This window comes from Ahaetulla prasina, chromosome 2 (genome assembly GCF_028640845.1).
Source record: "Ahaetulla prasina isolate Xishuangbanna chromosome 2, ASM2864084v1, whole genome shotgun sequence".
In the NCBI taxonomy this organism is placed as follows: domain Eukaryota; kingdom Metazoa; phylum Chordata; class Lepidosauria; order Squamata; family Colubridae; genus Ahaetulla; species Ahaetulla prasina.
In genome coordinates this window covers 56368842-56382111 of record NC_080540.1, presented here as the reverse complement: position 1 = coordinate 56382111, position 13270 = coordinate 56368842, and the positions used below count along the sequence as shown (strand labels likewise).

Here is a 13270-nt window from a genome sequence, read left to right as displayed (position 1 = left end):
TCCAAGGTCCCTTCCAACTCTGTTGTTCTGTTAAGATTCCTTCTTTGGAAGCTGATGCCTGCAGTGACACTCCAGGCCTCTGACTCTAAGGTTGCAAATTGCAACTCACCGTTCTGCCAGCCCTCGTTTTGTCAAGCCTGAAATGACAATGGGGTCAAAAGGTTCTTCTGTGCCTGAAATAGTGATTCCCAGGGGCCCACCATATCTCTTCAATTCCACTGTGTAGATGATAGCCCCAGTGGTTTCTTGCTCATCTGTTAAAAAGAACAAAGAAGCTGAATAATCACGAATGAAGGCAAATAAAGGCTGAATAATGATGACAGAAGTCGTCCAAAGGCCAAGCTCAGAAGAAGTTCCAGTCTTCTGGAACTTGCAGCTCTCTGAATCTTTTTGAAGGGACCTGTTTCAGTGGTGGGTTGCCCCTGGTTCAGACCGGTTCTATAGAACCGGTAGTAAAACCAGTGGGAGGCTCCGCCCACTGACCCAAAAGTCATCAAAACTCTTCTGCCCATATGCAGAAGAGCACACATGCGAGGGGAATGATCGCACACGTGCGGGCACAATGCGAACCGGTAGTAAAGGTAAGTAGAACCCACCCCTGGCCTGTTTGTATATAGGAAGCATGTGAATATACAAGCACATTAATTAACAATATTGATTCACAATCTGTCAACCTCATTAGTCTTCGAAAGGATTTTTTTTCCTCAACAGATTAATTCAGAGCTTTTGTACCAGAGTTATCCTCGTCCTTCCTGATCTTCAATTTGACAAGTTCTTCACACTGTTTTAAAATCTGCACTGCGTCTTCCATTGAGCAATTGTCAAGACGGATATTATCAATAGCTAACAGCTTGTCTCCAGGCTCCAAGGTGCCAGTCCTGCATACAAAAAGAAAACAAATCTTTTAGAAAACATTCTAAATAGTGTTAACATTTGTTCCTCTCAAGTACTAACAGTGTTGATGATATGATGAAATAAGTGTTGGGCAAACAAAATCATCCATTTTTTTTTTAGTAGCTGTCTTTCAATATGAGGGGGAAAAATAGCTTTTAAAAAAGAGGATCTCAGAAGAATTCTCCTAGTCTCCTTGCTCTGAATTTAACGACAGAGTGGCCAAGAGGTGTACATATAATGATATTGTCTTCCAAATGAAGGCAAATATACATGTCCCAGAAGAATGGGTCATTCTTGAACCGGGATCAGAGGTTTTGTCTTCTGAGCTTTAGGACTCATGTTGGAGCCCATCTTCAGGGAACTTCTCTCTAGCTAGTCCGAAAATTCAGAAGACAAAACCTGTGGTCCCGGTGACCAACCCAGATTGGATCCTGCTAAATTGTTTTCCATTGCACAAACATTTCTCCAAATTTAACAGATTAACAGAGTTGGAAGGGACCTTGTAGGTCATCTAGACCACCCACACCCACCCAAGCAGGAGACCCTACACTCATAATGGCAAACCTATGGCACACATGCCAGAAGTGGCACACAGAACCATCTCTCTGGGCATGCCAGCCATTGCCCGTTACTCTTCCAGGTTCCGGCGCACACATGTATGCCTGCCAGCTGGTCTTCATGCATGCGGGAGCACTGGAAACTGGAAGACCAGGTGACCGACATGCATGCGCAGACCAGAAACTGGAAACTCAGCTTCTGCATGCCAGGGAACTGCTCTGTGCCCACCCGCCCCCATTTTGGCACTTGGTGCCAAAAAGGTTTGCCAACACCATTTCTGACAAATGGCAGTCCAATCTTTTCCTTGAACGCCTCCAGTGATGAAGCTCCGATAACTTCTGAAGGCAGCTTCTGTTCCATTGGTTGACTGTTCTCAATTCTCTTGAGAATTCTCATTTCTCTTGCCTCTTCATGCTTCAGATGAGGTTCCAAAGGAAGACATTAATGCAGGACTCTTTCTTTTAGGGTTCTTCGGTTTGGGAAGGGCAGGCAACCAAAAGGCTTTAGACCCAGCCTTTCTCAATCCCAGCAAATTTCAGATGGCTGGACTTCAACTCCCAGAATCCCTCATCCCGCAAAACTGAAACGCTGCTTTAGAATGAGGGAAAGGGAAAGGGAAACATCAACCCCACCACTTTGGAGCATCTTCAGCAAGAAAGGAAACTCAAACATTATGAAGAGGAATTTAAAAGAAATCCCCAGACATCTGGAGAAGAAGGTAGAAAAAGAGACGCTTCTTTCTAAAGGAAAGAATGTTTCCAAGGCAGATTTTGGTATAGTATTAGTCTGAACAAGTATATGCCAGCCTCATGTGTATTAATTAGGTTCAATCACACATTAGAATCAGTGGTGGGTTTCAAAATTATTTACTACCAGTTCTGTGGGCGTAACAGGAAGGTTACTGCAAAATCCCCATTTCCTCCTGATCAACTGGGACTTGGGAGGCAGGGCCAGTCAGAATTTTTACTACCGGTTCTCCAAACTACTCAAAATGTCCACTACTGGTTCTCCAGAACTGGTCAGAACCTGCTGAAACCCACCTCTGATTAGAATCCAGAATACCTATGAAAGATGGTTGAGGTCATAGAGAGGTATTATAGATCTCATGAACAAATTCTTTACTATTGTTTATTAAGATTAAGAAATAAAAAAGAACTGGTAATTCACTCACCTATGTGCTACACTCCCCTTCTTGATATCAGAGATAATTAAAGGCTCACCAGACTTTCTGCTTGCTGTTTAGGAAGAGATACATGCAGACACTCAATCCAGGCATTTAGAGTCCATGATAATCTTCAGAATTATCTATTATCAGCCTTCCACAACCAGGCATTCCTGCAGAATTCCCAGTCATTATGGCCATTAGAGCACACCAGGTTGCAGAAGACTATAAGATCCACATTATATAAAGTAGGAAGCAACATAATATATTTCCCTTTTTCAATTTCCCTTTGATAAAAACATCTAAGCCCAAGCTACTGATGTTTAATAAAATTCATAAAGCAAGGATATTTGTTGTGCTTTTGAGAACTGCAATCAAGGTTATATTTTAGCATCTTTTCTTCCCATGAAAGAGAGAGCAAACTTTGGTTGCAGCATATTGATGTGGCAAATTATGGTTGAGGAAATGGATCTGAAAGATAACCAAGAAAAAATATGACAAAAGTCTTTTTTAAAGAGCCAAATATTCAGTCCCCTGTATAGAGTATGCCTATGTAGAATTCACTTATATTTTGAAGGAGGCACACCGTATCCATCAGAGGTTTATGAGTGAGGTTGGCACAATGCTTTACATTGTGGGAGCATCACAACAGTTGAAAGAGGTAATGTGTTAGAGCTAAGAAAGAAAGAAAGACCAGAATAACAGAATAACAGAGTTGGAAGGGACTTTGGAGCCCAACCCCCTGCTCAAGCAAGAAACCCTATACCATTTCAGGCAAATGATTGACTAATCTCTTCTTAAAAACCTCCAATGTTGGAGCACCCACAACTTCTGAAGGCAAGTCGTTCCACTGATTAATTGTTCTAACTGTCAGGAAATTACTCCTTAGTTCTAGGTTGGTTCTCTCCTTGGTTAGTTTTTATCAATTGCTTCTTGTCCTGTCTTCAGGTGCTTTGGAGAATAGATTGACCTTCTGTTCTTTGTGGCAACCCCTTAGATATTGGAACACTGCTATCATATCTCCCCTAGTCCTTCTTTTCATTAAACTAGACATACCCAGTTCCTGTAACCGTTCTTCATATGATTTAGCCTCTAGCACCCTAATCATCTTTGTTGCTCTTCTCTGCATGCATTCAAGAGTGTCAACATCTTTTTTATATTGTGACAACCAAAATTACGTGAAATATTCCAAGTGTGGTCTTACCAAGGCATTATCAAGTGGTACTAACACTTCACATGATCTTAATTTTAACCCTTTTGATGCAGTTAATGCAGTCAAGGACTGCTGATTCCAGATCATTCTAGAGAAAGTCTATCTATATAACTGTTAAGAGTCAATACTGATTTGATGGCAATCAATCAATCAATCTGTTTAAAACATAAAACATGTATTAGTTTTTAAATACAATTTAGTTGTATTTAATAGCAATTTATAGCAATTTAGTTCCCTAACCTGGAATTAAGATTATTAAATGGCAAAATTCTCAATTCCTACTCAGGGAGCTAAAAAGCAAGATGGGAACTAAAGCTAAACTTGTCTTTCACTAAAATATAAAATAAAAATAAATTGGAGATTGTTAAAGTTTAGAGACATTATATGAAACAGTACATTCAAGATTTTAAACACTTAATTTCATGCATTTTAAAAAATTGGCCATTAATATAAAAGCATGACAAATCTGAATTCTGAATGAATATGCGTGAAACTGATGCTCGCCAGAAATAGTGCTTCATTTCTAGCACAGTTAGAAAAAAAGTTTTAAATTTATAGCAGACCTTCCAATTCTTCAAATATAATTAGCTGCATTTCCTTTTAAGGACTCCATTTCTAAAACTATTTATAGAATATGCTATTCACAGCTATGGAATATTTGGCTATCCTCCTCCTATTTCTCTACAGGGAGTCCAACAAGGGGAGGAAAGCCAAGTTAAGAGAGGGTGTTTTTTAAAAAATATTTTTCATTACTTCTCAGAGATGTAAGTAACAGTCCTAGGTGGGTGACTTAGATTTGCTTCAATAAAAAGATTCATGCTGTGGAAACAACATGATTCTCATTGTCAACGCTCTTGCAACGTCTACCCAGTACTGTCTGAAACACTTGAAGGTTCGATGGCTTAGTGCACAATAAATATTACAATACACACACACAGCCAAACAACCTGGAAGATGTTTGATGTTCTCCAAGGGGTTTCCAAGCTGGGTAACCACCCTGAAAAGCAAAGCAAACCTATGAAGATTGGCACAACCCTAAAAAAAATTGGTGATGTGGTTTGAGAATGTATGTAACACCAAAAAGGCATTAAGAGTTGTAAACCTAATCTTGCATAGCTTCTTCTCTAGTAATATTACACTACTAACCACAGCATACAAAACATTTGTTAGACCAATTCTCGAATACAGCTCATCTGTCTGGAACCCGCACTGCACATCGGACATTAATACAATAGCAAAGAACAAACCATAGTAGGTCTCAGCATATTGAATTATGGATTCAAGATTGGAAGAAGATAGATGCAAGTGTTAGTTTCCAGACTAATGAAGATCCTAGGGTCTATGGTGTAAACAACCAATTGCAAATGTTTATGGAGATTCTCAGTCAACCAGGTCATGCCCAAAGGTGTGTTTTCAAAAGGCAGATGGCCTTTCTTTGTTTTTGTTTGAAGATGTCTTTTTATCCAAGAAGCTTCTTCAGTTCTGAGGAAGTTCTTGGATGAGAAGTGAAATGCCAAGCAAAAACAAAGGAAGTCCAGTTGCCTTTTGAAAAAGCACCTTTTGGACAGTCAACTGCAAGCTTCCCCATTATCAGTAAAGAGACTTGCCAAATCATAGGATTTGGTTTTAAAGAAAAACCAAAATTATTTGCCCTTAATATCTATGTGGTTATAATGGACCTAAATGGAATACAATTCAATTGTTGAAATACTTGTAACTCCTTACAATCTCCACAAATCTCACTAAAGCGAGTTCTGAAAGAATCTTTGGAAGAAAATGAATCCTCTCCGATTTTAATCAGCTGTCAAAATTCTTGACCAACGCAGTCTAAAATTCAGTTTGATGGCAAACCAGTATGAGTGGATGTATTTTGAGATTCATTTTTTTAAAAAAGTCCAAGATCTTGAGGCGGGGGAGCATGGGTGCTTTTGCCAAGATATAGCAAAATGATCTTTGTTGTTTCTGATCACTGAAATTTCTGGTTAACCGTGAGGATTGACTTAGCACGTAACAGGATAGCAGTCTGGACCTCTCTCATCACTGTCATTGGAAGAACTCAATTATGCCAGGGCTGTGGTTGGCCAGCCAAAAAACCATTGACAAGCTAGTCAGAAGCAGCAAGGGAACCAGGCTGAGATGCAATCTTCAGTGAAACATGCGGATACAGAGAAAATTGCATTTATTGCCTTGTTGCTACCTCACCCCAATTTAGGGCATTTAGTAGTGCCTGAATACTTTAGCGTGGCACCCATTCTCTCACTGTGGAGAGCCAGCATGGTGTAGCAATCAAGATTCTGCCAATTAATCCAGGGGTGAAATTGAAAAACTTCCCCTACCAGTTCTGTGGGCGTGGCTTGTTGGGGGGAGGTCATGTGACTGGGTGGGCATGGCCAACTCGACATCACTCACATCGAGGGGCTCCTCACCGGCCCCTCCCCTCTCAGCCACTCCTTGTCACGAATGACAGGAAAATGGGCAGGGGAATAATCCTGCCTACCATCCTTCCCTCAGTCTGTGATGAGATTGAGGAATGGATGACAGACAGGAAAATCCCCTTCCCCATTTTCCTGCCTTTCACAAAAATGGCTCCATTCCAGCTGCTCCCTCCTGTCCCCCTCCCTCCTGGGAACTACCTTAAAGGGACAGGCTGCAGTAGCTCTGTTCTGAAGAGGGAATGCTTTGACCATCCTTTAAGAATTGACTTGAGCTTCTAATTCTGTTGGCTGGATCCAGCTCAAAGTGTAACATTCCCTTAGTATAGGACAGGGGTCTCCAACCTTGGTCCCTTTAAGACTTGTGGATTTCAACTCCCAGAGTCCCTCAGCCAGCAAAGCTGGCTGAGGAACTCTGGGAGTTGAAGTCCACAAGTCTTAAAGGGACCAAGGTTGGAGACCCCTGGTATAGGAGACAGCAAACTTGGAGTTCATGGTTGGCCAGTCTAAAGAAGTTGAAAGTGAAAAAAAAAAAAAAAGAAATCCAGGGGTGGGCTGCTACGGGTTTGCCCAGGTTTGGGAGAACTCGTAGCTAATGTTATGGCCAGTTCGGAGAACCTCCAAATCCCACCCCTGGCTGGCCCCGCCCACCCCACCCCACCCTACCCCTTCCACTCCACCCCTCCCAGGAGCCTCCACGCAGCCTGTTTTGGATGTGAGGTAAGTACAGGGCCTGTGTGGAGGCTTGAAGAGGGGAAAAAATGGGCCTCCCGGAAGCTCTGGAGGGCCTCCGGAGCCCAGAGGAGGCATATTTCGTCCTCCCAGATGCTTGAGGAAAGCCTCCCGAGCCTGGGGAAGGTGAGAATGTCCCCCTCCCCCATTGTGCAGGAGGTCAAATAGACTATGCCCACCCAGCACCCAAGCAGAGAACCCATTGATGAAATCTTTTAAGCCCACCCCTGAAGAAACCTCAAGGAAATGAAAACATTGCCATTCCAAAAAAGCTGCCTTAGGCAAAGGGTGAAATGAAACATTAAACTGTTTGGCTGACTATTCATGATTGTGTCAGAAAGTCCCACCACAACTCAATCCCTCTAAAAATGCTGCTATTTTGAAATGGAAACCCCAGCATAGGATATTGTTTATAACAACCTCAGAAGCAATAGAAACATCATTAAATTTGCAAAGAGCTTTGACATGACACAGAGTTCTCAAAAGCTACTTGGTTTGTTTTGGTTTGTTGAAGCAGGTCCCTACTTCAGTTTATAAATCTGATTCCCTGATCTTTGGCTAGGTTTGCTACTACTGTTGAGAGACTAAAATACCCAGAAATATCCAGGTTGGGAAAGTCTGAAATAAGTATAAAATCAAAACTTTATTACAGTCTTTGAACCAGAAAGTGCAACAACAAAATACATAGACTTGCAAATATTAACAAAACATTTAAGAATGCAATAAAATTACATATATATACATACACACACACACACACACACACACACACACACATATATATGTAGGTCTTTGATTATTCGGGTTTTCTCCCGCGTAAAATTCAAGTGTCTTGGCGACGTTTCGACGAAGTCTCATTCGTCATCTTCAGGCTTCAGCTTCGTGCTTCTGGGAGCAAAGCACGAAGCACGAAGCTGAAGCCTGAAGATGACGAATGAGACTTCGTGGAAACGTCGCCAAGATACTTCCAATTTTATGCGGGAGAAAACCCGAATAACCAAAGACCTACATACAAACACCCGCGAAAACCTCAGAAAACATATATATATATATTATTGTGAGTGTAGTTTTTTTTAAAAGCAGTGGTGATCTTCAAAATTTGTGCTAAACTTTAACTTTAGTAGGATGGATAAAACAAAATCAGGCAATCTGGAAAGTTACATCAGAGTCCTGGGCAGAGAGAAACAATGACAAATAGGTATTGTGCTCTCTACCAGGGTAGTTCTTTAAAATGGGATAAATATGTATCTTCCTAGATTCTTTATAGAGAGAGCAACAAAGGAGCAGATCGTTTAGGGATTTCACAAAGCCATTTCCCCATGGGCAAAACCACTGCTAAAAAGGGATATTTTTATACCACCTTCTCAGAACTGTAGAGGATGGTACATCCAGCTTAGCCAAAGTGAAAGCTTCAAAAAAATTTCAGAATCAAAACTGAAGATAGATAACATGCTAAGAGATAACATGACCATTTGAGAAGAATCCATAAACTGTAGGATATTAGGCTTAAACTCGTTTGAAAATCAAGATCCCAGAGGTGTTGTATAAGATAACTTCAGGCATTTTCAAGTCCCAATAGACTCAAATGTCCTAAGGCCTGGAGTTTTGCCATTAGCCTTTGTTAGCCAGGTTGATTTAAAACATTCTCCAGAAACCAGGAGAGACAGATTCCACAGGATAAAAATCAATTTCAACCAGAAATGAAGGTGATAAAACCAGGCTCTGGTACTTACAGAAACCAAACCTGTCTCTAACCATAAAACAACATTCTTGATGCCACTTGGAGCTATGTGCTCTTATAAATTTGGACTAGGTAGTTTCCGGGATATTAAACTTTGTAAAAATGCAAATTGGAACACTATAAAGAAGCCGAGAGATTACTCTAGCAAGGGAAACTTGCAAACAGGAATAAAAATGTGCCCACTTTGAACGGAAGAATCTTAAGACAGCTGTGGAGCTACATTGGGCCATACTTGCCTGATAAGAAAAAATGTGTGCTCTAAGATAAGAAAACTTAGAACTACACCCCAGGATATTTATAAGTATGTACCTGCTCTGTTGAGGTCCCATTAATTTGCCATTTATGTAACCTGCTGTTGTGTCATGCAAACACCAGCACTTTGGCTTTTTTCATATAATTTACTGCTAGTTGTTCTTTTAGATAAAAGGAAGCCAATGCTTTCAATGCCCTTCTCATTCCCACCTGGGAGACCAACAAAATTGCATTGTGTGTATTGTACTACTACATTATAGTACTACGTTTATTACTTCACATAGCCAGGGGTAGAATTGATCGGCTAATATTGGATAGCAATGCTTAAGAGAGCCTAAATTATGGAACTGAGGTACAAATTAAAAAGTAAAGGGGCTAGAATACCCCTCCTCTTACCACTCTTTCGATGGAAACAGATCCTGAGAGGTGCCCCCCAAACGGAACATCTGACTCACAATGAAATGTTAGAATGCAGACTTTGTAGATGAAAGAGACATTTCTTCAGGTTTCCTGACGTTTTGCTATAGCATCTCCCATGGAATACATGTATTTTGGGCAAGCATCAGTTCCCCTTTCTTATTGTTTCATAAAAAGTGAATCGAATATGGAGAAGAAAAGGTGGGTCGGCTCAGAACTGTCACTGACATTTAATGTAATATACGCTAAGAGATGGAAAATTAGTTTTCATTTACATCCTGTCTGGGTGCTGCCACAGGCAGACAGTTCAGAAATGACTATGTTGAAATGCGAGAGAGAGAGAGAGAGAGAGAGAGAGAGAGAGAGAGAGAGAGAGAGAGAGAGAGAGAGAGAGAGAGAGAGAGAGATGTGGAAACAAGAATTCATGAAAAATCTGGTATACCTAATCCACATAATGATTATCATTATTGTAAATGATTATATTTATCAAAGTGACTTGATATACTTTCACCGTTATTTTTCGAAAATGAATTGCTGCACAAAGAAGATGGAAACAGCAATCGTCCAGTTGCTTTTCTTCATAAAAGATCCCTATTCAGGCTTGCTTTAAAGAATGGTTCTCCAATTAACATAGCTATAAATCAGAAATCCAGACTGTGCTGATACTTATTCTGTTATAATACACGTGATTGCCAGATAGGATAACATGTCTACAATCTCCTGTGAACAATAGAATAGAATAGAATAGAATTTTTTTATTGGCCAAGTGTGATTGGACACACAAGGAATTTGTCTTGGTGCATATGCTCTCAGTGTACATAAAAGAAAAGACATTTACAACACAATTGATGATCAGTATATCAATATAAATCATAAGGATTGCCAGCAACAAGTTACAGTCATACAGTCATAAGTGGAAAGAGATTGGTGATGGGAACTATGAAAAAATTAATAGTAGTGCAGATTCAGTAAATAGTTTGACAGTGTTGATGGAATTATTTGTTTAGCAGAGTGATGGCCTTCGGGGAAAAACTGCTCTTGTGTCTAGTTGTTCTGGTGTGCAGTGCTCTATAGCGTTGTTTTGAGGGTAGGAGTTGAAACAGTTTATGTCCAGGATGCGAGGGGTCTGTAAATATTTTCACGGCTCTCTTCTTGATTCGTGCAGTATATAGGTCCTCAATGGAAGGCAGGTTGGTAGCAATTATTTTTTCTGCAGTTCTAATTATCCTCTGAAGTCTGTGTTTTTCTTGTTGGGTTGCAGAACCAAACCAGACAGTTATAGAGGTGCAAATGACAGACTCAATAATTCCTCTGTAGAACTGGATCAGCAGCTCCTTGGGCAGTTTGAGCTTACTGAGTTGGCGCAGAAAGAACATTCTTTGTTGTCCTTTTTTAATGATGTTTTTGATGTTAGCTGTCCAATTTAGATCTTGCGATATGATAGAACCTAGAAATTTGAAGGTTTCTACTGTTGATACTGTGTTGTCTAGTATTGTGAGAGGTGGAAGTATGGAAGGGTTTCTCCTAAAGTCTACCACCATTTCTATGGTTTTGAGTGTGTTCAGTTCCAGATTGTTTTGGTTGCACCACAAGGCTAGTTGTTCGACCTCTCGTCTATATGCGGATTCGTCATTGTCTCGAATGAGACCAATCACTGTTGTGTCATCTGCGAACTTCAGTAGCTTAACAGATGGATCATTGGAGATGCAGTCATTGGTATACAGAGAGAAGGGGGGAGAGCACACAGCCTTGGGGGGCCCCTGTGCTAATTGTACAGGTATTTGATGTGATCTTGCTTAGCTTCACCTGCTGCTTCCTGTTTGTTAGGAAGCTTGTGATCCACTTACAAGTCTGTTCCGGTATCTGTAGCTGGTTTAGTTTAGTTAGAAGAATGTCTGGAATGATAGTATTGAATGCTGAACTAAAGTCTACAAAAAGGACCCTTGCATAGGTCTTTGGAGACTCAAGATGTTGTAGGTTGTATGCAGAGCCATATTAACAGCATCATCTGTTGATCTATTTGCTCGGTATGCAAATTGCAAGGGGTCTAACAGCGGATCCGTGATGGTTTTCAGGTAGGAAAGCACTAGCCTTTCAAAGGTTTTCATGACTACAGATGTTAAATTAAAGCAAATGCACACGCACACCCAACTATCATGGTAAATGAAGAATCTGGATCATCTATAGATGCAATGTGAATTACCGTTTCCAAATAGGCTTACTGATATTTAATTTAGATCTAAAGTATAGGCTTTGAATGCTATTGTGCATTGTGATAATTAAAGAGTTTTCAGATCAGGCTTCAACAAAACTGGTAATAATTTAATTTACTTGAAAATGATCACATATAATTAGGAAGGTTTACAAAAACAAGTTTATCATTTAAAACATAGAAGACATTTTGCAAGGAAAGGTTGTGTGGGGAAAATCTGGTATGGTACTGATAATTTTGCAGCACTCCTCCCAAGAAGCAGAAACAAAGCAGCACATTCTCCTAAATTGGAGGGGGAAAAGGTTTGCTCAGCAGTCAATTAGCTTTCAATTAACCCTAATAGATCTGATTAGTCAAATTAAATTCTCATTGGCAAGCTGTTGGCTTTGCTGTTCACTCAGGTTTACTTCCTTATGTCTTGGATTGGCTTTGAAGGCATCAAGTCATTTTATAGCAAGGCTGATATCGGACAATTTGTGCTTGAGATGTATTGTAGATCTTCATTTTACCCAATCTATGTCAATTTCAATGGATAGCAGTAACCCGAAAAGGTGATAGCCATATTTCCAATAAACTAAGTATTAAAGCAAAGTAAGCTAACCTTTTTCTCTAAGGGCCATAAAGCTGAATCTCTCAACTTTTATCAGAGGAAGTGTGTATTTTAAGAATAAATGGAAATATTGTAGCCTTAGTATTATTTATTTCACAATCCACTGAAATCAGGGACCATGCTAGTTACATACACTGAACAGAATAACAGTATTGGAAGGGACCTTGGAGGTCTTGTAGTCCAACCCCCTGCTCAAGCAGGAGATTCTATACCATTTTGGACAAATGGCTATCCAATCTCTTCTTAAATGTCTCCAGTGATGGAGTATCCATAACTTCTGGAGGTGAGCCATTCTATTAATTAATTGTTCTCACTGATTGGAAATTTCCTCTTATTTCTAAGCTGGTTCTCTCCTTGATTAGTTTCTCTTCTCTTCTCTTCTCTTCTCTTCTCTTCTCTTCTCTTCTCTTCTCTTCTCTCTGTATACTAATGACTGCATCTCTAAAGATCCATCTGTTAAACTACTGAAGTTCGCAGATGACACAACAGTGATCAGTCTCATTCGAGACAAAGATGAATCCGCATACAGATGGGAGGTTGAACAACTAGCCTCATGGTGCAACCAGAACAATCTGGTGATACTTTAGGAGAAACCCTCTCATACTTCCACCTTTCACAATACTAGATAACACAGTATCAACAGTAAAAACCTTCAAATTTCTAGGTTCTATCATATCGCAAGATCTAAAATGGACACCCAACCTCAAAAAAAAACACAACAAAGAATGTTCTTTCTGCACCAACTCAGAAAGCTCAAACTGCCCAAGGAGCTACTGATCCAGTTCTACAGAGGAATTATTGAATCTGTCATCTGCACCTCTATAACTGTTTGGTTTGGTTCTGCAACCCAACAAGACAGACACAGACTTCAGAGGATAATTAGAACTGCAGAAAAAACAATTACTACCAACCTGCCTTCCATTGAGGACCTGTATACTGCACGAGTCAAAAAGAGGGCTGTGAAAATATTTACAAACCCTCACATCCTGGACATAAACTGTTTCAACTCCTACCCTCAAAATGACGCTATAGAGCACTGCACAACAG

At 40.2% G+C, this 13270-nt stretch overlaps 1 protein-coding gene across 2 annotated transcripts in view; it reads right to left on the bottom strand.

Annotated features, from left to right (window-relative positions):
- The window catches only part of GRIP2 (glutamate receptor interacting protein 2), a 181340-nt gene that overhangs the window by 39404 nt on the left and 128666 nt on the right, over window positions 1-13270 (bottom strand). For both annotated transcript variants that reach the window (XM_058166627.1, XM_058166628.1), the window contains exons 15-17: window positions 2624-2687; window positions 733-878; window positions 110-254 (exon numbers count right to left, since the gene is read on the bottom strand). In XM_058166627.1, the coding sequence (XP_058022610.1) occupies window positions 110-254; window positions 733-878; window positions 2624-2687 (355 nt within the window). The remainder of the gene's footprint in view (window positions 1-109; window positions 255-732; window positions 879-2623; window positions 2688-13270) is intronic.